This window comes from Ovis canadensis, chromosome 1 (assembly GCF_042477335.2).
Source record: "Ovis canadensis isolate MfBH-ARS-UI-01 breed Bighorn chromosome 1, ARS-UI_OviCan_v2, whole genome shotgun sequence".
Classification (NCBI taxonomy): domain Eukaryota; kingdom Metazoa; phylum Chordata; class Mammalia; order Artiodactyla; family Bovidae; genus Ovis; species Ovis canadensis.
This window is the reverse complement of record NC_091245.1, coordinates 63,923,533-63,950,654: the sequence shown is the minus strand read 5'-3', so window position 1 is coordinate 63,950,654 and position 27,122 is coordinate 63,923,533. Positions and strand designations below refer to the sequence as shown.

The following is a 27,122-nucleotide window of genomic DNA, read 5'->3' as shown; positions in this document are numbered from 1 at the left end:
CATGGACTGCAGCACATCAGGCCTCCCTGTCCATCACCAACTCCTGGAGCCTACTCAAACTCATGTCCATCGTGTTGGTGATGCCATCCAACCATCTCATCCTCTGTTGTTTCCTTCTCCTCCCTCCTTCAATCTTTCCCAGCATCAGAGTCTTTTCCAGTGAGTCAGTTCTTCACATTAGGTGGCTAAAGTATTCTAGTTTCAGCTACAGCATCAGTCCTTCCAATGAATATTCAGGGCTGATTTCCTTTAGGATTGACTGGTCTGACCTCCGAGTCTTCTCCAACACCACAGTTTGAAGTATCAATTCTTCCGTGCTCAGCTTTCTATATAGTCCAACTCTCACATCCATACATGACTACTGGAAAAATCATAGCTTTGACTCGATGGACCAAAAGTAATGTCTCTACTTTTTAATATGCTGTCTAGGTTGGTCATAGCTTTTCTTCCAAGAAGCAAGCGTCTTTTAATTTCATGGCTACAGTCACCATCTGCAGTGATTTTGGAGCCCCCCAAATTAAAGTCTCTCACTGTTTCCACTGTTTCCCCATCTATTTCCAATGAAGTGATGGGACCAGATGCCATGATCTTAGTTTTCTGAATGTTGAGTGTTATGCCAACTTTTTCACTCTCCTCTTTCACTTTCATCAAGAGGCTCTTCAGCTTTTCTTCACTTTCTGCCATAAGGGTGGTGTCATCTGCATATCTGAGGTTATTGATATTTCTCCCGGCAATTTTGATTCCAGCTTGGACTTCATCCAGCCTGGCATTTTGCATGATGTACTCTGCATATATGTTAAATAAGCAGGGTGACAATATACAGCCTTGATGTACTCCTTTTCTGATTTGTAACCAGTCTGTTGTTCCATGTCCAATTCTAACTTGCTTCTTGACCTGTATACAGATTTCTCAGGAGACAGGTAAGGTGGTCTGGTATTCCCATCTCTTGAAGAATTTTCCACAGTTTGTTGTGATCCACACAGTCAAAGGCTTTGGCATAGTCTATAAAGCAAAAGTAGATGCTTTTCTGAAACCCTCTTGCTTTTTCGATCCCATTAGTGTTCACAAATTTCTATCTTTTCTTACTCAGTTTGGATGGTAGTCCATGAGTGGAATTTTCTGCCAACCTAGGATAAATCTTATCAGTTACTGTTAATAATAGTACTGTTGTTACAGTGAGTTAGACCTGAGGCTACTCAACAGATTAATGAGGATATCTTTCCACCCAAAAAAGAGTTAACAACAAGGTACTTCCTACTCCCAGTACTTGGTCTATACCCATCTTTCCCAGTTCCTCCTCTTAGCAGATGGTATAGTTGGGGACAACTTATTGCCTAGCTGACTGTACAGTTTGGTCATGTTCACTGGCAGTTCCCATGAAATCTTCCCATATCCTATCCTGTTATCATTTCTGGTGAAGCCCTCATACTTTCTCTTCCAGAAAGCTCTCTCTCCACCAGTATTCCATTCCTATCCCTAGAATCATCAGGGACTGTGAAGGATCTGATATTTTATCCTATTGGCAAGACAACAAGTTAACTTAACCACTTCATAGATTCTGGGAGAACACACAAGGCTCCTGGGACAGAGACAAAGGATCATTTATTACTCTCAGCAGTAGTAGTTGCTGGAGTATCAACATTTTTTCACTGACTCAGTGATCTTCATTTCTCAGAGGGTGATGTGAAGAGAGCTGGATGCTATTTGCATATGCAGTGGGTTGCATTATATAAGAGGAACTTTGAGCTGAGGTAAGCTAGATCTTTTATAATGGGCAGCTATAAAAGATAATGGGTTCCAGAGAAAGACATTATTATCTGGACAGTAAGTATTGCTGCCTGTTGCTGTAGGGGAAGACATTATCTCTTTACTATGAAAAATTCCCTGAAGAGAGACTTGTAAGAGGAAAGCTAAGTACCTCATTTGTGTAAGGTGCAAAATCCGAGACTATGGAGCATTGTCTTCAGCAACATATTAAGTTAAGTGTTGGAGGTATAAAGATGAGTAAGAGACATTCATTTCCCTCCCTCAGCTCACACATTGGAATAAAGAAACACATCCAAATTATAATATAGTGCATTAAGTACTAAAAAGCCATGTTAATAGTTATGTAGGAATATAAAGGAACAAGTTGGTGATTTTGACTAAGAGGAACTATGATAAGCTTCACAGATCATGATATAATTGAGTTGGTGACAAATTGTGTGATGAAGGAACCTGGGGCAGGGAGGTAAGACAGACTTCCAAGAAGACTGGCTGATGAAGAAATAGTAGAGACTTAACCAAATGCAAACATAGGGTAAGAATATTCCAGAACAGGTATATGATGAAGCTGTGTGTATTTAGAGAACTGCAGATAGTTCCGTGTTTTAGTCAGATCTATTTCCATTAAAAATGACAGAAAGCTAACTCAAACAATTTTCAGCCAATTTTCAGGACTGGCTGAAGTAGTCAGGAAGTCCAGCAGTGCGTGTGCCAAGAGGTTTCACTAGATACAGGAACTAGATGAATATAATCAAGTTACTCTCATCTCCTAGTCTTAACTTATCTCTATTGGCTTCATTCACAACATGCTGTGGAAACAGTGGATTTTGGCAACTCTGGGGTTATGTTGCTCTGAGTGATCAATTTTAGCAAAAGGAAAGCGCTCTTCTTTCTGCTTAGCTCTAGCAGAAATTCTAAAATGGACTGCAGCCAACCTGACTGGGATTAGGTCATCTTTAAATCAATCACAACATCCATTGGAACAGGAATACTGTAATTGACAGAATTTGGATCATTTACCTACCCCTAAATACTGCGACGGGGACCAGAAGCACACACACTACAGATTGGCGAAGAGGGTCGTTTCCCAAAGAGATGGTGAGCAGATAAAAAGAAATGTCCTCTACATTTTATGCCTTTGGTTCCCTATATACCCTTCTTCCCACTTACATAGTTTTTCAAATGCCTTTGGTAATATGCTGCAGCCATCCACTTAACTGAAAATACATTCCTCTTTCTCCAAAGAAAAATAACACAACCTATTGGTCAGTTGTTGCTTTGAGCTCCAAGGCCAGGTTCTTTGGGTAAGGTGGATTCTCAGTGAGGCATAGATATAAGTCTATATCTTAACTAGTCAGTACATGATATTAGAGAAAAGCAAGATGGCCACAATATTCATTCCATTTGGAAAACAAGAGAATGAGAAAAACATAGACTGCCCCAGGCCCGTGTGTGTGTGTGTGTGTGTGTGTGTGTGCACGCGCGCACGTGCGCTCAGTCATGTCTGATTCTTTGCAACCCTATGGACTGTAGCTCACCAGGCTCCTCTGTTCATGGGATTCTCCAGGCAAGAATACTATAGTGGGTTGCCATTTCCTTCTCCAGGGGATCTTCCCCACCCAGGGATCAAACCCACGTCTCCTACATTGGCAGGCGAATTCTTTACCATTGAGCCACCTAAGAAGCCCCTGGCCCATAGTTATGTATTTAGAACAAATATGGGCAATTGATATAAGCCAGTTCCCAGTAACAATATAAATCAAGTTTTTAAATCACCCAGCTTCTCACTCCCTACCACAAATTTACAATGAAATGAGAATCTAAGGTGAAGAGTCTTCAAAATATACATTCTATGAAACCAGGGAATATCTTCCTTCTCTAGTATATGTTCAGTACCAAGAACAATGCTTGACACATAGTAACTATGTGTTGAAGGAATGACTAGATACTCTTTAAGATGCTCATAAGAATTCTAAATGAGTTAAATATATAGACAGTGAGTACCCACAATGATATTTATCTAAAGGTAAGTATTAAATCACAGTCATGTTATTATCTCCAAAACATTTTGAAGTCTCAGTTTCACTGATTTTTATTTGAGTACAAATTTTCTGAGGTTCTTTGAATGGTTGACAGCCATTGTTTACCAAAAAAACAAACAAACAAACAGGTGATTATATAAAATATTGCTTTTTGTTTTACAGTTTTATTATAGTATAATTTATATACAGCAAAGCTGCATATAGTTAAATTGTATAATTTGATAATTCTTGACATATGTTTACCTTGTAAAACAGTCACCAAAATCAAAATAGTGAACTTACCCATCAAACCCCAAAATTTCTTTGTTCACCTTTGTAATCTTTCCATTTTGCCCTTCATGTTCCTCCCTTCCCGACTCTACTATAGAATTGTTTTTTGTCACTATAGGTTATCCAAACTTAAGTATCAAATAATGATCAAAATAATTTATTTAAAATTATAAGTTTAATGATAGTTTTCTATAGCTTTCTGTAGAATAAAAGACTTGCAGCTGACTTTGAAGGGCTTTCTTTGTGTGTGTGTCTTCAAACACTGTAAATACTATTTAAACAAAGTTTTATTCAGGAGAGAGTGTATGCTATCTTGTAAGGCATTTTATCATCTTTGTGGATTTTCTCTGCTGAGTTTTTAGAATATTAAATATAAATGGAATTTAGAGTTCAGCTGTGCTATTTTTACTGCTTAAACGTACAGAGTTGCAAAAGGGAAAAATATAAATAGCAATAATCATTTGCAGAGATTTTCATAAGTATCATAATGAAAAAAATCTGGTTTTAATGGATTTTTAGATCTAAAACAGCAAGAAAATGAAAGCAAGCCAGATACTTAGATGAATTCTTTATTCTGCATTTCTTTTTCCAGAAGCTCAAGCTTTCTGTTTGTGGTTTTCTCAGAAGACAGAGCAGTTTCTTAATTTGCAGTTACACACTGTGTTACAGTTTAGTTTCTATAATTTACTGAGAAACTGATTTTTTTACTTTTGTCCTTTCAAATATTTTTTTTGGCATTAACTTTTGGATGGATTATCCTCACTCAGAAAAGATCATTTTAATCTTCTTTTATTACTTTCGTACTTGGACTCAGTATATTCCTTGACATGGCATGTACTTCCACAAATGCTAAAGAACAAAATCTTATGATTGTTTTTTGGATCCGTTTCTCAAACCCCCTTTCAGAATCTCTCTCCCTCTGAGTGCATTCATTTCTTGTTTGCATATGTAAAATTTAAACCTATTTATAGAATATATACTAATTGGTGATTTTTTCAGACAAAGGGTAACTTTAGAAACTGCATAATTGAAAATATAATTATTCAAATAGAATTTGTTTTTAATGTATTCATCAATTCCAGCCATCAAATATTTATTTAATGTACTGTGTGTCCAGCACCAGATGAGGATTTGCATAACTTTGCCCTCTACTACTACTAAGTCGCTTCAGTCGTGTCCGACTCTGTGCCACCCCATAGATGGCAGCCCACCAGGCTCTGCCGTCCCTGGGATTCTCCAGGCAAGAATACTGGAGTGGGTTGCCATTTCCTTCTCCAATGCATGAAAGTGAAAAGTCAAAGTGAAGTCTCTTAGTCGTCTCCGACTCTTAGCGACCCCATGGACTGCAGCCTACCAGGCTCCTCCGTCCATGGGATGTTCCAGGCAAGAGTACTGGAGTGGGGTGCCATTGCCTTCTCCACTTTGCCCTCTAGGAATTCATAATTTTTTTATTTTATCTTTTCTCAACATGACTATTTTTCAAAGCAATGTCTCTACTTTGTTTAGACTTATAAACTACCCAGAAGATAAATTTAAGCCAAATCATATTGTATTATGTATGTAATACACAATGTATATAGAAATCAATGAAAAAATCTTGACAGTTAAATGACATAAATGTCACTCATCTGTAATAACAGAGTATCTAAAGTAACATTATAAAAAAATTATTTGTATCCCTGGAAGTGCTTAGGCACCATGTTAAAGAGAAGTGAATAAATGAGCCCCAAATTCACATTTAAAAAATAAATAAAAAATAAAGCTATATTATAAAATAACATAAAAGTGGAAATTTCCCCAAATATGTGCTTTATTTTTAATCTATTATAATTGAATGTGCTATTACTTCCAAAACTATTCAAATTCTGAATTTCACAAATTTTATCTGGGGCCAGGTTCAATGAATAAATTCTCTTTTCTTTCTTTCAAATCATAACAAACTGTTGCTCACCAAAGAGCAAATGATTTTCTAAAACACCCAATACCAATTAGCTTTTATTTGTATAGCTTTATATAGGTATAATCGAGGTATATATTTATCATATGAAAAGTGAAGGTGAGAGTCCCTCAGTTGACGTCTGACTCTTGGCATCCCCATGGACTGTAGCCCACCAAGCTCCTCTGTGAATGGAATCCTTCAGGCAAGAATACTGGAGTGGGTTGTTGTTCAGTCCTTCAGTCATGTCTGACTCTTTGTGACCCCATGAACTGCAGTATGCCAAACTTCTCTGTCCTTCACTGTCTGCTAGAGTTTGCTCAAATTCCTGTCCATTGAGTTGATGATGCCATCCAGCTATCTCATCCTCTGGTGTTCCCTTTTCCTTCTGTCTTCAATCTTTCCCAGCGTCATGGTATTTTCTAGTGAGTCACTTCTTCCCATCAGGTGGCCAGAGTATTGGAGCTTCAGCTTCAACATTAGTCCTTTTAATGAATATTAAGGTATTTCCTTTCTATTGACTGGTTTGATTTCCTTGCAGTCCAAGGGACTCTCAAGAGTTTTCTCCAACACTACAGTTCAAAAGCATCAATTCTTTGTGCTCATCCTTCTTTATGGCCCAACTCTCACATCCATACACGACTACTGGAAAAGCCATAGCTTTGACTAGATGGACCTTTGTCAGCAAAGTGATATCTCTGCTTCTTATTACGTTGTCTGTTTCTCATAGCTTTTCTTCCAAAGAGCAAGTGTCTTTTAATCTCATGGCTGCAGTCACTGTTTGCCCTGATTTTGGAGCCCAAGAAAATAAATTCTCTCACTGTTTCCATTGTTTCCCCATCTATTTCCCATGAAGTGATGGGACCAGATGTCATGATCTTAGTTTTTCAGATGTTGCATTTTCAGCCAGCTCTTTCACTCTCCTCTTTCACTTTCATCAAGAGGCTCTTTAGTTCCTCTTCACTTTCTGCCATAAGGGTGGTGTCATCTGCATATCTGAGGTTATTAATATTTCCCCCAGCAATCTTGCTTCCAGCTTGGGCTTCATCTAGCCCAGCATTTCGCATAATGTACTATGCATATATACAGCCTCAGTGTACTTCTTTTCCAATTTTGAACCAGTCTGTTGTTCCATGTCCAGTTCTAAATGTTGCTTTTTGATCTACATGCAGGTTTCTTAGGAGGCAGATCAGGTGGTCTGGTAGTCCCAATTTTTTAAAGAATTTTCCACAGTTTGCTGTGATTCACACAGTACTGAGTTATACAAATAACCTTTTCTATCTTCATCGTGGTGATGGTTTCACAGGTTACGCATATGTGAAAAATTATGAAATTACACAATTTAAAATATACACCATGGCTCAGATGGTAACGAATCAGCCTACAATGTGGGGGACCTGGGTTCAACCCCTAGATTGGGAATATCCCTTGGAAAAGGAAATGGCTTACCCACTGGAAACTCCATTATTTCTCTTAGAATTTGAGATTTTGATGTTTCCCCTAAAAATAAATCTTACTTCCAGAATCTTCCATTTTTCCCTAGTTTTCATCTTCTGACATAAGGCTGCTTCTGCACTTTTTCCCTACTCGGTCCCTGTAAATTGGCCTTGCCAAGGAGGTAGAAAACATTTATTGCTGTTTATTGACTAACCTGGTAAGAAGTGCTCCAGAATATCTCCATGTGCCTAACTATTGTAAAATATAAATGAAAGATAGATAGCCATCCCCTTCACCAGAGAGTTTTCTCAACCCAGGAATGGAACCCACGTCTCCTGCATTGCAGGCGGATTTACCATCTGAGCCACGGTGTATATTTTAAGTTGTGTAATTTCGTAATTTTTCATTTATGTGCCACCTGTGAAACCATCACCAAGATCAAGATAGAAAAGGTATTTATCAAACTCAACACTTTCTCACATTTTGTAATCCCTCATTTTGTTTTCCTGCCCCAGTTCTTCCCAGGCTACCACTGATCTGCTTTTTGCATTTTAGGTGAATTTGCATTTTTCCAAAGTTGTATGTAAATGAATTCACACAGTATGTACTCTTGTTTGGTCTGACTTCTTTTACTTAGTATAATGTATTTGAGATTAATCCAGGTTGCCACATCCAGGTTGTTTCATTTTACCAATATACCATAATTAGTTTATCCATTGAATTAATTATTGTGGATTATTTATCCATTTACCATTTTAAACTTTTTTTTAACCTAGAAGAACTATATATTTCAAAATAAAACAGACTTACTACTCCTATTAAAGAGGTGCTAATGTGCTTAATGGATACCATAGAACATTATATTTATCCTATTAGGACACTTTGCCAGAGTAGGAAAGACAATGTTTTACTTTTATGACTTAGGAAACTAATGGAATCTGTTAGTGCTTTAATTTTCATGCTTTGCTTTAAAAATGAATGTGAATTAGGCTCCAGCTTTTAGTGATCAGAGAATAATAAAACATTGTTTTTACTGGAGAGAATGCTGAATCACTCTTCTCAGTACAGTAAACAAATATTAGAAGTCCAAAAATAGAAGACACATTTTACTTATTATTTTTAAAGCTTCTTGACTTTTTTGCTTCTTGATAAAAAATGGTGATTAAACTATTTCTATTAAAAAGGCACCAGATGCAAAATATAAAATCGATACAAAAAATCAGGTGTTTTTTTCAGTTGTTTCAATACACTAATATCAGAATGAGACCTTAAAACAATCCCATTTGCCTCAAAACAAAAAAAAACAAAACAAAAACCTAGGAATAAATTTAACCATGGAGCTGAAAGACATGTATACTGAAAACTGTAAGACACTGATGAAAGACATTGAAGGAGACACAAATAAATGAGAAGATATTCCATGTTCATTGACTGGAAGAATTATTAATATTGTTAAAATGTCCGTACTTGTCTAAGCAATCTACAGATTCAGTGCAATCCTTATCAAAACTCCAGTGGCATCTTTCACAAAAATGGAACAAACCATCCAACTCTTTGTGACCCCACGGACTGTAGCCTACCAGGCTTCTCCATCCATGGGATTTTCCAGGCAAGAATACTGGAGTGGGTTGCCATTTCCTTCTCCAGTATGGAATCATAAGTGATAACAAATAGCCAAAGCAACCTTGAGAAAGAAGAAAGAAGTTGGAGGTATTACACCTCCTAGTTTTAAACTACATTACAAAGGTTTAGTAATTAAAATAGTATGATATTGGTATAAAAACAGACACATAGATTAGTGGAACAAAATAGAAAGGAAAAAAAGAAAGATCAGAAATAAACCCATCCACATATGGTCAGTTAATCTATGACAGAGGAACCAAGAGTATACAGTGAGGGAAAGGACAGTGCATATAGTAATGGTTTGGGGAAAATTGAACAGCACATGCAAAAAAAAATAAAATAAAATAAATTTGACCTCTATCTTACATTATTCACAAAAATTAACTCAAATTGGATATAAAGCTTGATTGGACTACCTGAAACCATAAAACTCATAGAAGACAACATTGGCAGAAGCTTCTTGACCTTAGTCTTGGTGATGACTTTCTTTTTCTTTTACTCTTTGACACCAGAAGCACAGACAACAAAGGCTAAAATAAACCAGTAAGTAAGTAAGTCATAGGATTGTAATGTATAACATGGTGGGATAGTTAATAATACTGTATTATATATTTGAAAGTTGCTAAGAGAGTACATATCAAAAGTTATCACATACACAATTATAACGATGGTGATGGATGTTAGCTAGACTTATTGTAATAATCATTTCTATGTATATACAGGTGTTTTACCCTGAAAGTAATATGTTATATATCAGTTATATCACAGTTTTTTTTTTTTTTAAGAAATCTCCAGAAATCAAACTCCTAGTCCTTTTCCTCAGTAAGGTATTATGTTTTCAGTTGTGATGTGACCGCAGAGATAGTGAAGTGCATTGTGAAAGAAACCATTTTGACTTTTCAATGTTTACCAAAATATTTTAAATGAAAAAATCAGAATTAGAGCATTTTATTATATTTTTAAATTTTCTTTCTATGTAGTTTCATGCCAGTGTAGTTTTTTTAGATGAAAGTTACAGACGCTGAACTGTGTATTTTTAAATCTTTCAATTTCTAAGCTCTTTGAAATTTTGCTACTTGGCAATGGTAGCCGTGTCCTGTCATTTGATTAACAATTTCAACAGTAAATTTGAAAGTTAAAGGATATCTTTTATAGATATATATTATCATTAAAATACAGTTGACCAAGGTTAACTCTGATTTTTATATTTTAAATTTATTATTATTTAAAAGGTAAGATCTTTACCTGATGGTAACCCAATCCATACCAAAAATTCAGGTATGGAATTTTTTATATAATAAAAATATTCTCTGGCCAAGTTTCTGAGGTATACTATTTGAAGAGCATTCCCCCCCACGCCCTCTTTTTAATAACTAAATTGATGTGCTTCTGAACTTTTAAATAAAGTTTTAATTTTAAAATAGTCAACTTACATGGCTATAATATAGGATCCAATTTTTTGACATCTTTTGTCTCTTATTCCCTCATCTTTGGTACTTTTTGTCTTTTTCACATTCCTTTACTATAATTTTCATGTTTAAAAGGAGCCGATGTTCATGTATATACTCCATAGTCCAAGTTAACCCAGAAGCACAATACCGTTTTTTTTTTTTTACTGTTCTATTGAACATAAATTTCAGCCACTGAAAACTATATAAAACAAATGTACAGCACAGGCATTTATAAGACAAATGTTCTTACAACTAATGCAAAGTTTAGGAATGAAACTGCCAGTTATCCCCAGAAATTTTTATTGATACCAACCCAGCCACGAGCCTCTTTTCTCCTTCCGAAAGTAAGCAGTTCCTCTTTTATAGTTTATCACTCAAGTGCACATCTTTTAAACTATTGTTTAGTCTTTTTTTTTAAGTCTTGTGTCTTTCAGTTTAAAAGTTCTTTTTCCATTGTTTTTTTCCCCACTTTATAATCGTTGAAGATCCCGTGTCATTTAACGTGTAGAGTTTCCAACAGCATGGGTTTTGCTGATTATAGTCTCATGATGTAGATAAGCATGTTTTCTCCCTCCTCTGTATTTCCTGCAAATTAGTAGTCACATATAGAGGCCTGACCAAAGTCTGTTTTGCTTGTTTGTTTTTTGCAAGACTGTGGGTGATATTGTGTTCTTTCATCAGGAAGCACAAATCAGTAACAGTTGTGGTGCTTCAATTCCCTATACATTAATACATTAGATCATGTTGGGTATTGCAAAATGGTGATATTCTTGCTCTCTCTCTCTGGTTTTTTTTTGTTTTGTTTTGTTTTTTTTTTTGGTTTATTGGCTTGAATACATCCCCTAATCTGCTCTTTGGTTAGTTATAGTATGTATAGAAAAGTTAGAATAAACATTTGATTCTTCACCTTTGTTTACCAGTTTTGGAAATGAGTTGGCTCTCTTTCAGCTTCTAATGTGAATAATTTTTTATTACTGTATCATTTTGAACTTTTTAATTTAAACATATTTGACATGTTTCAATCCATTGCAATTTTTATCCTTATTGAAGTTCATATTATCTCATATCTGGCTGGTGAGATCCTTTTCAGACTCCCAGAGTTCTTTTAACATGACAAATTTTATACCTTTTATAGCTTTCTTTCAAGTATAAAAGGTGTTCTAGGCTTATCTTTTGAATGGATGGGAATTATGAATTTATCCATGAGGATGCTGTGAACCAGTGGTTGTAAACTGGTACCAAGGGGCCGAAAGTAGCCACTAGCCATGTTGTCATCTTTTTTTTGGCAAAAGAAACAAACATACCTGTCATTGTTCAACAACAACAAAAAACAAATAAAAACTTTTTAACATTTATTATGTGCCAGGTGTTTTACTAGTTTCTGGGAATATGGTGGTTAGTAGAGATAAAATTGCCCTCCAGGAATTTATTATATATGTAACATACATAATTTATTATACATACCTGTGTTATAATCTGATGAGGAATAGCAAACCAGCCAAGGTTAAGTAACCTTGTAGGACCCTAGGATGGTGTGAGGGTCTTAGATGGGACCTAACTCAGGGTATTGGAGGTCAAAGAAAGATTTTCAAGTAATATATTGTTTAATCTCTTATTTAAATGTAAGTGTTGCAGATGAAGAAAGATAAAGAAAAATTACTCAAGGCAGAGAAGGTGTGTGTGTGTATATGCATGCACACGTGCGCACGCTCAGTTGTGTCCGACTCTTTGCGATCCCATGGACTGTAGCCTGCCAGACTCCTCTGTCCAAGAGACTTCCCAGGCAAGAACACTGGAGTGGGTTGCTATTTCCTCCTCCAGGGAGAGAAGGTATAGGTAACCATGATTTCCCTTAGAAAAGCAATTGGCATGTCTGAATTGAATGTGTTCTGTTCCAAAGTTTCCAGAAATCTGACCTTGTGTCCAGGCTTTCTGTTACCACTGCCTTTTCTCTTGGCAGAAACATCCACAAGTAATATTTTCTCCACAGAACCCAAGTTTAAATTGGAATCAAGACATTTCTTTCCTAATCCGTACCGGATGAATTGGTATCACTTAATTTCGACTTTTTTTCCCCTAAAATGAGTTTTCCAGAATCAACCTTGCTAGTCTATCTTATTAGTTGGCACTAATTATCATAATATTTATCCCTCCACTGAACTGTCTTTTCTAGCTGATATTCATACTTAATTGCCGCCTTCTTAACTTTTAAAGATATGATTTTTCTACTTATCTTGCTTTTTATTCCTTTTTCCATGTCAGAAGAAAACACTAAAATAACTATCTGTGACAAAATATGAGCAAAGTATAATTCTTAGCTTATTATCAATATTGAAACTGATCCTGATGAATTTCATTCTAATGTATTATTTGAGAAAGAATATTGCTCTAACATTTTAGAGCAACACTCTTGGCTTTATCTCAGCATAGACTTATTTAACACTGGTCCATTTTTCTTGAAACAACAGTTTTAGACTGCTAAAGTTTAATTTCCAAAAAGGTAATATTATGATTTTCAGGCAAATATTAAGTAAACATAGGTCAAAGATTTTATTCAATTCATTAACTAATGATAGAACCAGTAAAATGTCAAAATAAATTCAAAGAACATTTGATCTATTTATAGACAGTTGAATATGGGAATGTTAGAATAAGATAGTTGAGTTTGATGTAAAACTAATTAGTATCCTGTATATTAAGCTGTAACCTGTGGAGTTTTTTTTCTTTTCTACCAAACAGAAGAATTCATGTGTAGTCAGTAAACAGTGAGTCTAACAAAGTACATTCTCTTAATTGTTGGGTGACTCTGTGTCCCATATGACACTTAAAAGACCTGTTACATATATTTTTGTCTTCTTTTTCATGTGTTGAATGATTCTGAATATGATTTTTTAAATTTCTTAGACTAGATTAGAGAATTTTCTTTGGGTCTGAGGATTGCTTGTGAATAATTGATGGAGTAAGCTTTATTTTAGTATACTTTATAAGTTTTGCATTCCATTATCAGACAACTGCCTAACAATCTTTAATATTGAAAGGTATTAAATTAATTAATTTTGAGGAGAATAAATCATTTTAACTGGACTTCAAAGAAAGGCAAAAGGAATTTTTGTATGCTTAATAAATTTAAAGTAATTTTCTATGGAATAAACTCCCTGTATTATTTGTGTTCCCTAGGGTTTTCCTGGAGATATTGGGATTCCTGGACAAAATGGCCCTGAAGGATCAAAGGTAAAGAAACAAACAAAAAGAAAGGAAAAAAAGGAAGAGCATGGTATCTGTAGTTTTCTACTCTCAAATCTCCATGAATGGGTAAAAAATACTTTAGAAATATCAAAACATTTCTGGATATTTTTGAGCTGTCTCGAGTACATTTTAAAAACCCTTTTAGATCTTATTTCAAAATAATCAGGAAGTAGTTTGCGTGTCTGGTTGTTTTTTTGGTGTCAAAAGACATACTCCTAGAGTAGAAGTATGTTTATACAGTCTCTTGGGTTCAGGTTATTGGAAATGATTTTCCTGGTTTGGTCTAGACTTAGATTAGGGTGACAGTATTTGCAAAGCTCACAAGTAACTGAAAATGGATTTCTTTTAAGAAGTGAAAAAAATTTAAAAAGCCAAAAATCTATAGCATACACAAAATAGGTGAGAGTATTCTGACCACTAACACCAGTAAAGTATTTAGGGCCTGTAAAATATCTACTGATTAAAATAAAGAAAGCCTATGCAGTTCGAGAATTTATACATAGCACAAACTACCAGAAAAACCTGGTCATTTCTAACTTCCTTTACTGTTACTGTGTGCATATACTAGATATTATCCATAGCAGAACTTTAAATGCCAGGCTTTCCAAGCAGGCTGCCATAGAATGAGCATTATAAACAAATAAAGCATTGTGAATAAATACACAGAATGGTGAAACAGCCAGAAGTTTGGAGAACTGGCATGTTATGAAGTGTAGCTGCTGCAGAAGGTTATTAGTGTGAGTAGAGAGGAAGTGTTAGGGAATGAAGCTGGAAAGGATATTAATATAGCTATATTTGTTAGTGTACTATAGTGGCAAGTCCTAAAACCCTATAGTAAATGTTTTGGAGACACCTCCTTTAATCTTCACAGCAGTTTTATGAGGTAGATATTACCCCTATTTTATAGATAGTTAACTTATTCCCTCACAGTCACATAACTTTTCAAGTGACTAAGACAGGATTCTAATCCAGACATGATTTCAAAGTCAGAGCTCTTAACCACTTAGTTTGGGGATTAAATTGTGGGAAAGATTTAAGACCATGTTGAAGAGTCTCTCCTTCTTCCATGCGTATCATGAAGTAATCAGCAATTTTTAAGGAGCAAAGCATTGTAGGTGATTTATGTTTTATAAAGATACCTCTTATGTCGCCATGGAGAATGGTTTAACAGGAGAGAAAATGAAAGCAAAGAGATGAGCTAGAAAAAGCTGGAAAAGAAGTTATAAAGATCTGAAGTGTAATAAAACATTCATTCAATCAATAAATATTTACTGACTGCCTCTTACATGACATCCATTGTGCTAGACAAGGGCTACAAAAGTGAAAAGTCCTGCTCCCTGTTTTCAAGAAACTTATAATCTAGAGGAATATATGTAGCAAATCCTTTATTATAACTGTGTAAATAGCATATAATATGTGATACTGTGTGAGTACAGGGTTAGGGGACTCAGATTGCACTTTGTAGAGAAGGTAGCACTTGAGCTGACATGATGAATGAATAGGAATTTGCAGACAAGTATGCATGCATGGCATTATATATAAGAGATGTATGGCATTCAAGAAAAGGAAACTTGTGAGAATATGAAGGTACAGTATTTGAAACATATTGTATTTAAAAGTTATTCACTGTTTATGTGAAGTTCAAATTAACTGGACATGCCGTGTGTTATCTGGCAACACTACTGGCCACCTGTCAACTCCCCCCATATATACACAACCATATTTCCTCCTCCCTTTCTGTCTCCATAGAAGAGGTATTCCTCCCCTTCCTCAGTATTCAGGTTTCATTAACGTTTTGTATCAAACCTTCTCCTGGCTCCTGAATGACTTCATGCCATCAATTATCACCTTTATCCTGATCTCTACTGTGACTCAAATTTCCCCACTTTGCCCTTGAAGCCATTTTCATTGCTAATGTTTTAGTTTAGGTCCTATTTATTCTTCACCAGGACTACTGTGGTTCAGTCCAGTCACTCAGTCGTGTCCGAATCTTTGTGACCCCATGGATTGCAGCACACCAGGCTTCCCAGCTTGCTCAAACTCATGTCCACCGAGTTGGTGTTGCCATCCAACCATCTCATCCTCTGTTGTCCCCTTCTCCTCCTGTCTTCAATCTTTCCCAAATTCAGGGTCTTTTCCAATGAGTCAGATCTTTGCATCAGGTGGCCAAAGTATTGGAGCTTCAGCATCAGTTCTTCCAAAGAATATTCAGGTCTGATCTCCTTTAGGATTGACTGGTTTGATTTCCTTGCAGTCCAAGGGACTCTCAAGCATCTTCTCCAACACCACAGTTCAAAAGCATCAATTCTTCAGCACTCAGCTTTCTTTATGGTCCGACTTACACATCCATATGTGGCTTCTGGGAAAGCTTTGACTAGACAGACCTTTGTCAGCAAAGTAATGTCTCTAATTTTTAATATGCTGTCTAGGTTGGTCATAGCTTTTCTTCTAGGGAGCAAGTTTCTTTTAATTTCATGGCTGCAGTCACCATCTGCAGTGATTTTGGAGCCCAGGAAAATAGTCTGTCACTGTTTCCGTTGTTTCCGCATCAACTGCCATGAAGTGATGGGACCAAATGCCACGATCTTAGTTTTTTGAATGTTGAGTTTTAAGTCAGCTTTTTCACTTTCCTCTTTCACTTTCAGCAAGAGGCTCTTATATTTTAAATATAGCAGTGCATACTTGTCTGTCCCAAACTCACAATCTATGCTTCCACCACACCTTTCCACACTGGTAACCATAAGTTCATTCTCTAAATTTGTGAGTCTGTGTCTGTTTTGTAAATAAGTGCATTTGTATCATTTTATTAGATTCCACATATAACTGATATCATATGATATTTGTCTTTCTCTGACTTACTTCATTTAGTATGATAGTCTCCACATCCATCCATGTTGCTGCAAATTGTATTATCTCATTCTTTTCAGTGGCTGAGTCATATTCCACTGTATATACATACCACCTCTCCTATATTATCTGGACTTCCCTAATAGCTCAGTTGGTAAAGAATCCATGTGCAATGCAGGAGACCCTGGTTCAATTCCTGGGTTAGGAAGATCTTCTGGAGAAGGGATAGGCTATTCACTCCAGTTTTTTGGGGCTTCCCTGGTGGCTCAGCTGGTAAAGAATCTGCCGTCAATGAAGCAGACCTGGGTTCAATCACTGGGTTGGTAAGATTCCCCTGGAGACAGGAAAGGCTATTTACTCCAGTATTCTGGCCTGGAGAATTCCATGGAGTCCATGGGATCGCAGAGTTGGACACAACTGAGTGACTTTTGCTCCATGGACATTTAGGTTGCTTCCATGTCCTTGCTATTTTTTTAGAATTTATTTATTTTTGGTTGAAGGATAATTGTTTTACAGTATTGTGTTGATTTCTACCAAACATCAACATGAATCAGTCATAGGTATACTATGTCCCCTCCTCCCTGAAAACATGTCCTGGCTATTGTATGCTGCGGTGAACATTGGGGCACATATGCCTTTTTGAATTATGATTTTCTCCAGATATGTACCCAGGAGTGGGATTGCTGGATCATGTAGTAGCTCTATTTTTAATTTCGTCGGGAACTGTCATACTGTTCTCCACAGTAGCTGGAACAATTTACATTACCAAACTCTGTAGAAGGATTCCCTTTTCTACACACCTTCTCCAGCATTGTTTGCAGACTCGATGGTCGTGAGCCTGAGTGGACTCGATGGTCCTTCTGACTGGTGGGAGGTATTGTCTCATTGTAGTTTTGATTTGCATTTCTCTAATAATTAACAATATTGAGTATATTTTCATATGTCTTGGCCATCTGTATGTCTCATTTGGTTAAATGTCTGTTTAGATTTTCTGTCCATCTTTTGATTTAGTTTTTTTTTTTAATTGAGTTGCGTGTGTTGTTTGTAAATTTTAGCGGTTAATCACTTGTTGGTCTCTTTTTTTGCAAATATTTTCTCACATTCTGTGGGTTGTCTTTTGGTTTTGTTTATGGTTTCCTTTGCTTGTGTAAAAGTTTTTGAATTTGATTAGGTCTCACTTGTTTATTTTTGTTTTTATTTACATTACTCTAGGAGACAAGTAAATATGCTACTGAAATTTATGTCAAAGAATACTCTCCCTATGTTCTAAGAGTTTTATAGTATCCAATCTTACATTTAGGTCTTTAATCCATTTTGAGTTTATTTTTTTGCATGGTGGCAAAGAATGTTCTAATTTCATTTTTTTACACATAGCTGTCCTATTTTTCCAATACCACTTATTGAAGATACTGTCTTTTCTCCATTGTATATTCTTGACTCCTTTGTTGTAGATTAGATGACCATAGGTGTGTGGGTTTATTTCTGGACTTTCTACCCTGTTCTGTCGATGGATGTTTCTGTTCTGGTGACTGTAGCTGTATAGTATGGTCTGAAGTCAGGGAAGGTGATTCTTCCAGCTCTGTTTTTCTTTCTCAAGACTGCTTTGACTATTCAGGGGGTTCTGTGTCTCCCTACAGATTTTAAGATTTTTGTTCTAGTTCTGTGAGAAATGCCATTGGTAATTTAATAGGGATTGCACTGGATCTGTAGATTGCCCTGATAGTATAGTCATTTTGACAATGTTGATTCTTCCAGTCCAAAAACATTTATATTTTTTCCATCTGTTTGTGTCATCTTCACTTTCATCAGCATCTTACAGTTTTTGGAGTACAGGTCTTTTGCCTCCTTATATGGGTTTATTCCTAGGTATTTTATCCTTTTTGTTGCAGTGGTAAGTGGGATTGTTTTATTAATTTTTCTTTCTGATTCTTCATTGTTAAGGTATAGAAATATACGAGATTTCTGTGTATTATTTTTGTATACTGCAATTTTGCCAAATTCATTGATGAGCTCTAGTAGTTTTCTGGTAGTATCTTTAGGATTTTCTGTGTAGTATTACGTCATCCGCAAACAGTGACCATTTTACTTCTTCTTTTCTAATTTAGAGTACCTTCATTTTTTTCCTTCAGTAATGGCTATGGCTAGTACTTCCAAACCTAAGTTGGTTAAAAGTGGTAAGAGTGGAAATCCTTGTCTTGTTCCTGATTTTAGAGGAAATGCTTTCAGCTTTTCACAGCTGAGTATGATTTATCTGCAGTTTTGTCATATGTGGCCTTTATTATGTTGAGGGATGGTCTCTTTATGCCCACTTTCTAGAGAGGTTTTTTTAAAATCATAAATGGATGTTGAATTTTGTCAAAGGCTTTTTCTACATCTATTGAGATGGTCATATGGTGTTGCAATTTGTTGATGTGGTGTATCATACTGATTGATTTGCACATATTGAAAAATCCTTGCACCTCTGGGATAAATCTAAGTTGATCATGGTGTATGATCCTTTTAATGTAGCACTTTTTATTTTTTTATACATAGTAGTTTGTACCTCTTAATTTCCACTCCATCTTGCCCTCAACTCCTTAATTTAATGTTTTAAATTATGCATATCATACTAGGTGAAGAACACAGGATAACTTTGTAAATCCTCTTCAGTTTGTAAATTGTGTTTCTCTTAAATTTTCATTAAGAAAAATGTCAGAACTGAAGAAAGCCAGTTGACGTCCTGAATACTATTATAATACTAATCTTTAACTTCCTTCTCGTTGCTTTCTTCAGTTTTAAAATTACAATATTTAAAAGTGTGACACAGACCTGAAGGCAAGACATTTTAATGAATATTAATGGTTGAATTTCCAGTGAGTAGTAATTACTTTTTGGATAACTTTATCTAATTTTTTTTCAATAATATGACTTATGGCCTCATTAGCACCAACATTATGAAACTAACTATTTTTCTACACATCACTGAATTTTAATATCTTAGATGATTTAATCAAGAGAACCAGAAAATTTTAAAAGAAGAGGAGTATGATTTTATGTTTTCTAGGTTGGGAAGGGTCTGTTTTTGTCTCGTTTTTTCATCTTTCCTATTTGCCTTGAAATTGTTCCAGAAATTCTAAAATTGGAAAAATAGAGACATACATATTGACCCTATTCACATGATGTGTTTCTTAGGTTGTATACATTATGTCATGGAAACATCTTAAAACTTTTTATTTTCATATATATATCTTATTTGGAAATTGAGGACAGTGTAAATTATTAAAGTTCTGTTTAGGCTATATAAATTAGTCATCAAGAAAACTATGTGCACTCTATTTGAAATACGTGGTTATCCTATTTGCAAACAAAATGTGTTCCTTCCAGAGAAATTTGGCACAGCTCTAAAAGAAGCCTTTTATTTTCTCCTCATTTTCTGCCAGTTGAATAAAAACCTCAAACTAACTTTGGAAACTTGTGTTAATTATGGTTCCATCCATTGTGGGATTGTGTGTGTATGTATGTGTGTATATAGTTACAAAACATACTTCAGCAAGCCTTCTTGAGAGCTTCCCAATTTGGCAACTGCTTTCATGCATTCCATAACGTTAGCAAAACCACATCCCTTGCTGCTTACTGCAGAAAGCGAGTACCCAGTAAATATTCTCTGTTCTTCAGTAAAGAAAGGAATGATTTATTTGTTGCCATAATGGTTTGTGTTGTTGCTTTGGCTATGGAATTAAAGATGCTAACAACAGGCTGTTCTTGTCTATTGTATAATATCCCTGTTAAGTTTTTAGAAAAGTTCTATTTGAGAGGTTATGTTACAGAATATATGGAAATAATTTTTTACACTGAATTATTAAAGTATGTTATATGCTTACCTGTATATAGGTGAGCTAACTTGCATTCCTAAATAGTTCTCTGAGATCACAGCAACCCCACCCTGAATAGGCACATTCCAAAGTCAAGATTTTGTACATTGACTTCCTATCTTAACCATTTGATTTTCCAGGCAGCATTTAGTCAGCTGAGAAGTATTTATTGAGTTTGTACAGTGGGCAATGGACTTTGTTAAGCAATTACTTGAAAATAAGATGGCAGAAAGTGAAGAGGAGCTAAAAAGCCTCTTGATGAAAGTCAAAGAGGAGAGCGAAAAAGTTGGGTTAAAGCTCAACATTCAGAAAACAAAGATCATGGCATCCGGTCCCATCACTTCATGGGAAATAGATGGGGAAACAGTAGAAACAGTATCAGACTTTGTTTTGAGGGGCTCCAAAATCACTGCAGATGATGACTACAGCCGTGAAATTAAAAGACTCTTACTCCTTGGAAGAAAAGTTATGACCAACCCAGATAGTATATTCAAAAGCAGAGACATTACTTTGCCAACAAAGGTCTGTCTAGTCAAGGCTATGGTTTTTCCTGTGATCATGTATGGATGTGAGAGTTGGACTGTGAAGAAGGCTAAGCGCCGAAGAATTGATGCGTTTGAACTGTGATGTTGGAGAAGACTCTTGAGAGTCCCTTGGACTGCAAGGAGATCCAACCAGTCCATTCTGAAGGAGATCAGCCCTGGGATTTCTTTGGAAGGAATGATGCTAAAGCTGAAACTCCAGTACTTTGGCCACCTCATGCAAAGAGTTGACTCATTGGAAAAGACTCTGATGCTGGGAGGGATTGGGGGCAGGAGGAGAAGGGGACGGCTGAGGATGAGATGGCTGGATGGCATCATGGACTCGATGGACTTGAGTCTGAGTGAACTCCAGGAGATGGTGATGGACAGGAAGGCCTGGCATGCTGCGATTCATGGGGTCACAAAGAGTCGGACACGACTGAGTGACTGAACTGAACTGAAGATGAAAACTAAAAATAAAATATATGACAAATCTAGACACCATATTAAAAAGCAGAGACATTACATTGTGCCAAAGTCATATAGTCAAAGCTATGGTTTTTCCAGTAGTCATGTAGAGATGTGAGAGTTGGACCAGAAAGAAAGCTGAGAACCGAAGAACTGATGCTTTTGAACTATGGTGTTGGAGAAGACTCTTGAGAGTGCCTTGGACAGCAAGGAGATCCAACCAGTCCATCCTAAAGGAAATCAGTCCTGAATATTTATTGGAATGACTGATGCTGTAGCTGAAGCTCCAATACTTTGGCCACCTAATGCAAAGAGCTGACTCATTGGAAAAAACCGTGATGCTGGGAAAGATTGAAGGTGGAAGGAGAAGGGCACAACAGAGGATGATATAGTTGGATGGCATCACCGACTCGATGGACATGAGTTTGAGCAAGCACCGGGAGTTGGTGATGGACAGGGATTTTTAAGTATGTAGTACAATATTAACTGTATGCATATTTTTGCACAGCAGATCTCTAGAATGTTTTCACCTTGCACCACTGAAACTTTGTACCCATTTAATAGCAACTCCAATTTCCACCTCCCATAATCCCTACAACCATCATTCTTTCTGCTTCTATTAGTCTAAATGGGCATCCCTGGGGGCTCAGACAATAAAGAATCCACTTTAGATACTTCATATAATTAGAATTATGCAATATTTGTCTTTCTGGGACTGGCATATTTTACTTAGCATAATTTCTTCAGGGTTCATCCATATTATGGCCTATGTCAGAATTTCACTCTTTTTGAAAGCTGCACGAAAATAGTCCCTTATACAATAGTTTAAAAATCCATATTTTATCTATCCACTCATACATCAAGGAACATTAACATTGTTCCACTTATGGGCATCAGCTGGACTGCAGCACACCAGGCTTCCCTGTCCATCACCAATTTCTGGGGCTTGCTCAAACTCATGTCTATTGAGTCAGTGATGCCATCCAACCATCTCATCCTTTATCGTCCCCTTCTCCTGCCTTTAATCCTTCCTAGATTCAGAGTCTTTTCCAATGAGTCAGTTCTTCATATCAGGTGGCCAAAGTATTGGAATTTGAGCTACAGCATCAGTCCTTCCAATGAATATTCAGAACTAATTTCCTTTAGGATTCACTGGTTTGATCCCCTTGCAGTCCAAGGGACTCTCAAGAGTCTTCTCCAAAACCACTATTTAGAAACATCAATTCTTCGGTGCTTAGCTTTCTTTATGGTCCAACTCTCACATCCATACATTACTACTGAAAAAACCATAATTTTGACTAGACAGACCTTAGTTGGCAAAGTAATGTCTCTGTTTTTTAAATGCTATCTAGGTTTATCATGGGCTTCCCTGGTGGCTCAGTCAGTAAAGCGTCTGCCTGCAATGTGGGAGACCCGGGTTTGATCCCTGGGTCAGGAAGATCCCCTGGAGAAGGAAATGGCAACGCACTCCAGCACTCTTGCCTGGAAAATTTCCATGGACTGAGGAGCCTTGTGGGCTACAGTCCATGAGATCGCAAAGAGTCGGGATATGACTGAGTGACTCCACTTTCACTAGTTTATCATAGATGTTCTTCCAAGGAACAAGTGTGTTTTAATTTCATGACTGGAGTTGCCATCTGCAGTGATTTTAGAGCACCAAAAAAATAAAGTCTGAAAAGAAAGAGTCTGTCGCTGTTTCCATTGTTTCCTCATCTACTTGCCATGAAATGATGGGACCAGATGCCATGATCTTCATTTTTTGAATGTTGAGTCTTAAGACAACTTTTTCACTCTCCTCTTTCACTTTCATCAAGAGGCTCTTTAGTTCTTCTTTGCTTTCTTCCATAAGGGTGGTGTCATCTGCATATCTGAGGTTGATATTTCTCCCAGCAATCTTGATTCTAGCTTGTGCTTCATCCAACCTAGCATTTTGCATAATGTACTCTGCATATACATTAAATAAGCTGGATGACAGTATACAGCCTTGATATATTCCTTTCCCTATTTGGAACCAGTCTGTTGTTCCATGTCCTGTTCTAACTATTGCTTCTTGACCTACATACAGATGTCTCAGGAGACAGGTAAGGTGGTCTGGTATTCCCACCTCTTTCAGAATTTTCCAGTTTGTTGTGATCCACACAGTCAAAGGCTTTGGCATAGTCAATAAAGCAGAAGTAGATGCTTTTCTGATGATCCAGTGGGCATTGGCAATTTGATCTCTGTTTCCTCTGCCTTTTCTAAATTCAGCTTGAACATCTGGAAGTTCACAGTTCACGTACTGATGAAGCCTGTCTTGGAGAAATTTAGCATTACTTTGCTAGCCTGTGAGAAGAGTGCAATTGTGCAGTAGTTTGAATGTTCTTTGGCATTGCCTTTCTTTGGGGTTAGACCCTTTCCAGTCCTGTGGCCACTGCTGAGTTGTCTAAATTTGCTGGCATGTTGAATGCAGCACTTTTACAGCATCACCTTTTAGGATTTAAAATTGCTCAACTGGAATTCATCACCTCCAATGGCTTTGTTCGTAGTAATCGTTCCTAAGGCCCACTTGAATTCACATTCCAGCATATCTGGTTCTAGGTGAGTGATCACACCATCGTAGTTATCTGGGTCATGAAGATCTTTTTTGTATAGTTCTGTTGTGTATTCTTGCCACCTCTTAATAGCTTCTGCTTGTGGTAGGTCCATACCATTTCTGTCCTTTATTGAGCCCATCTTTGCATGAAATAGTCCCTTGGTATCTCTGATTTTCTTGAAGAGATCTCTACCGTTTCCCATTCTGTTATTTTCTTCTATTTCTTTACATTGATCACTGAGGAAGGCCTTGTTATCTCTCCTTGCTATTCTTTCAAACTCTGCATTCAAATGGGTATATCTTTTCTCCTTTGCCTTTTGCTTCTTTTCTTTTTGTAGCTGTTTGTAAGACCTCCTCAGACAACCATTTTGCCTTTTTCCATTTCTTTTTCTTGCAGATGGTCTTGATCACTTCCTCCTATACAATGTCATAAATCTCCGTCCATACTTCTTCAGGCATTCTGTCTATCAGATCTAATCCCTTGAATCTGTTTGTCACTTCCACTGCATAATCGTAAGGGATTTGATTTAGGTCTTACCTGCATGGTCTAGTGGTTTTCCCTACTTTCTTCAATATATGTCTATATTTGGCAATAAGGAGTTCATGATCTGAGCCACAGTCAGCTCCCAGTCTTGTTTTTGCTGACAGTGTAGAGCTTCTCCATCTTTGACTGAAAAGAATATAATCAATCTGATTTCAGTATTCACCATCTGATGACATCCATGTATAGAGTCTTCTCTTGTATTGTTGGAAGAGAGTGTTTGCTATGACCAGTGCGTTGTCTTGGCAAAACTTTATTAGCCTTTACCCTGCTTCATTTTGTACTCCAAAACCAAACTTGCTTGTTACTTCAGGTATCTCTTGACTTCTTACTTTTGCATTCCAGTCCCCTGTAAGGAAAAGGACATCTTTTTTGGGTGTTAGTTCTAGAAAGTTTTGTAGGTCTTCATAGAACCATTCAACTTCAGCTTCTTCAGCATTGGTGGTTGGGGCATAGTCTTAGATTACTGTGATGTTGAATGATTTGCCTTGGAAGTGAACCAAGGTCATTCTGTCATTTTTGAGATTGTACCCAAGTCCTGCATTATGAACTTTCTTTTGTTGACCATGAGGGCTACTCCATTTCTTCTAAGGGATTTGTGCCCAATTAGTAGATATAATGGTCATCTGAATTAAATTCACCCATTCCAGTCCATTTTAGTTCCCTGATTCCTAAAATGTTCACTCTTGCCATCTCCTGTTTGACCACTTCCAGTTTACTGTGATTCATGGACCTAACATTCCAGGTTCCTATCTACTATTGTTCTTACAGCATCGGACTTTACTTCCATCACCAGTCACATCCACAACTGGGTGTTGTTTTTACTTTGGCTCTGTCTCTTCATTCTTTCTGGATGAAAGCTACTGTTCATGTGGTTTTCCAGACAAGAATACTTGCCATTGATCTATATCTCTGTTTTTTGCTCATATTAAACTGTTTGGATTATTTTAGCTTGGTAATATGTTTTATTTTATTTTTTTTTATTTTAGTTTTTTATTTTTTAAATTTTAAAATCTTTAATTCTTACATGCATTCCCAAACATGAACCCCCCTCCCACCTCCCTCCCCATAACATCTTTCTGGGTCATCCCCATGCACCAGCCTCAAGCATGCTGCATCCTGCATCAGACATAGACTGGCAATATGTTTTAAAATCAAGAAATGTAAGGCCTTCAGCTTTGTTACTGTTCCTCAGAGTTGATGTAGATAGTCACAGTCCTTTTTAGTTCCATATGAATTATAGAATTTTTTTTCTACCTACATAAAATTCCACTAGGATTGCTTTGAATCTGTTGGTTGGATGGTATGGACATTTTAAAAATTTTAAGCCTTCCAATCCATGAGTATGGAAAGTCCTTTCATTGTTTGTGTCTTTTTAAATTTCTATCAGTAATGTTTTGTAGTGGACTCTCTTTCCATTTATTTTTGTCCTTTTAAATTTCTTTCATCAGTGTATTTTCAGTGGATAGGTCTTTGACCTTGCTGATTAAATTTATTCCTTTGTGTTTTATTCTTTTTGGGTGCAATTGTTAAATGGGATTGTTTTGTTCATTTCACTGTTTTTTTGGTTTATATAGAATTGCAGCAGATATCTGTGTATTGATTTTGCATCCTGCAACTCTACTGAATTCATCTATTAATTCTAACTTTTTTGGTGGAGTCTTTTTGAATTTATATGTATGATAGTCATGCTGTGCTTAGTCACTCAGTCATGTCTGACTCTTTGAAACCCCGTGGACTGTAGCCCAACAGGCTCATCTGTCCATGGAAATTCTCCAGACAAGAATACAGGAGTGTTGCCATGCCCTCCTCCAGGGGATCTTCCCAACCCAGGGAGCGAACCCAGGTTTCCTGCATTGCAGGCAGAGTCTTTACCATCTGAGCCACCAGGGCAGCCCTATTATCTGCAAATAGTGACAGTTTTGCTTTTTCATTTCTAACTTGGATGCCTTTTATCTATTTCTATTTTTTGGCTAATTGCTGTGGCTCAGACTTTCAATTCTGTGTTGATTAGAAGTGATAGAAATGGGTGTCTTTAATTGTTTCTAATCTTAGAAAAAACATCTTTCAGCTTTTCACTGTTGCTTATGAAGGTAGCTGTATATTTGTCATATATGGATTTTTATGTTGAGGTACATTCTCTCTATACTCACTTGTTTCTTTTTTTAAATCATAAGTGTATTTTAATTTTGTCAAATGCTTTTTTACATCTATTGAGATGAGCATGTGAGTTTTATGTTTCATTTTGTTAATGTAGTTTATGACCTTGATTGATTTCATGCAGAAATGTTGAATCATTCTTATATCCCTGGAATAAATCCCACCTGATCTTTGTGTATGATACTTTTAATGTGCTTTAAAAAAAATTACAATACTGTGCTTTAGGGAAGCTGTGTCTGTGTGTACCCACTTGTGTTATAAAGGTGTAGGGAAATTTCAAAAATGGTGCTCATCATCACCTCGGTCCCAAAGTCCCAGCTCATACCTGCCTCACTAGCAGTCACTTTAAGATTAGTAAATCAGTCTCCTTCACACGTGGCCCATGAACTTCTC

At 36.5% G+C, this 27,122-nt stretch overlaps 1 protein-coding gene across 5 annotated transcripts in view; it reads left to right on the top strand.

Annotated features, from left to right (window-relative positions):
• Window positions 1-27,122, top strand: part of COL24A1 (collagen type XXIV alpha 1 chain) — a 392,145-nt gene that overhangs the window by 155,462 nt on the left and 209,561 nt on the right. For all 5 annotated transcript variants that reach the window (XM_069596518.1, XM_069596489.1, XM_069596509.1 and 2 more), the window contains one exon: window positions 13,701-13,754. In XM_069596518.1, the coding sequence (XP_069452619.1) occupies window positions 13,701-13,754 (54 nt within the window). The remainder of the gene's footprint in view (window positions 1-13,700; window positions 13,755-27,122) is intronic.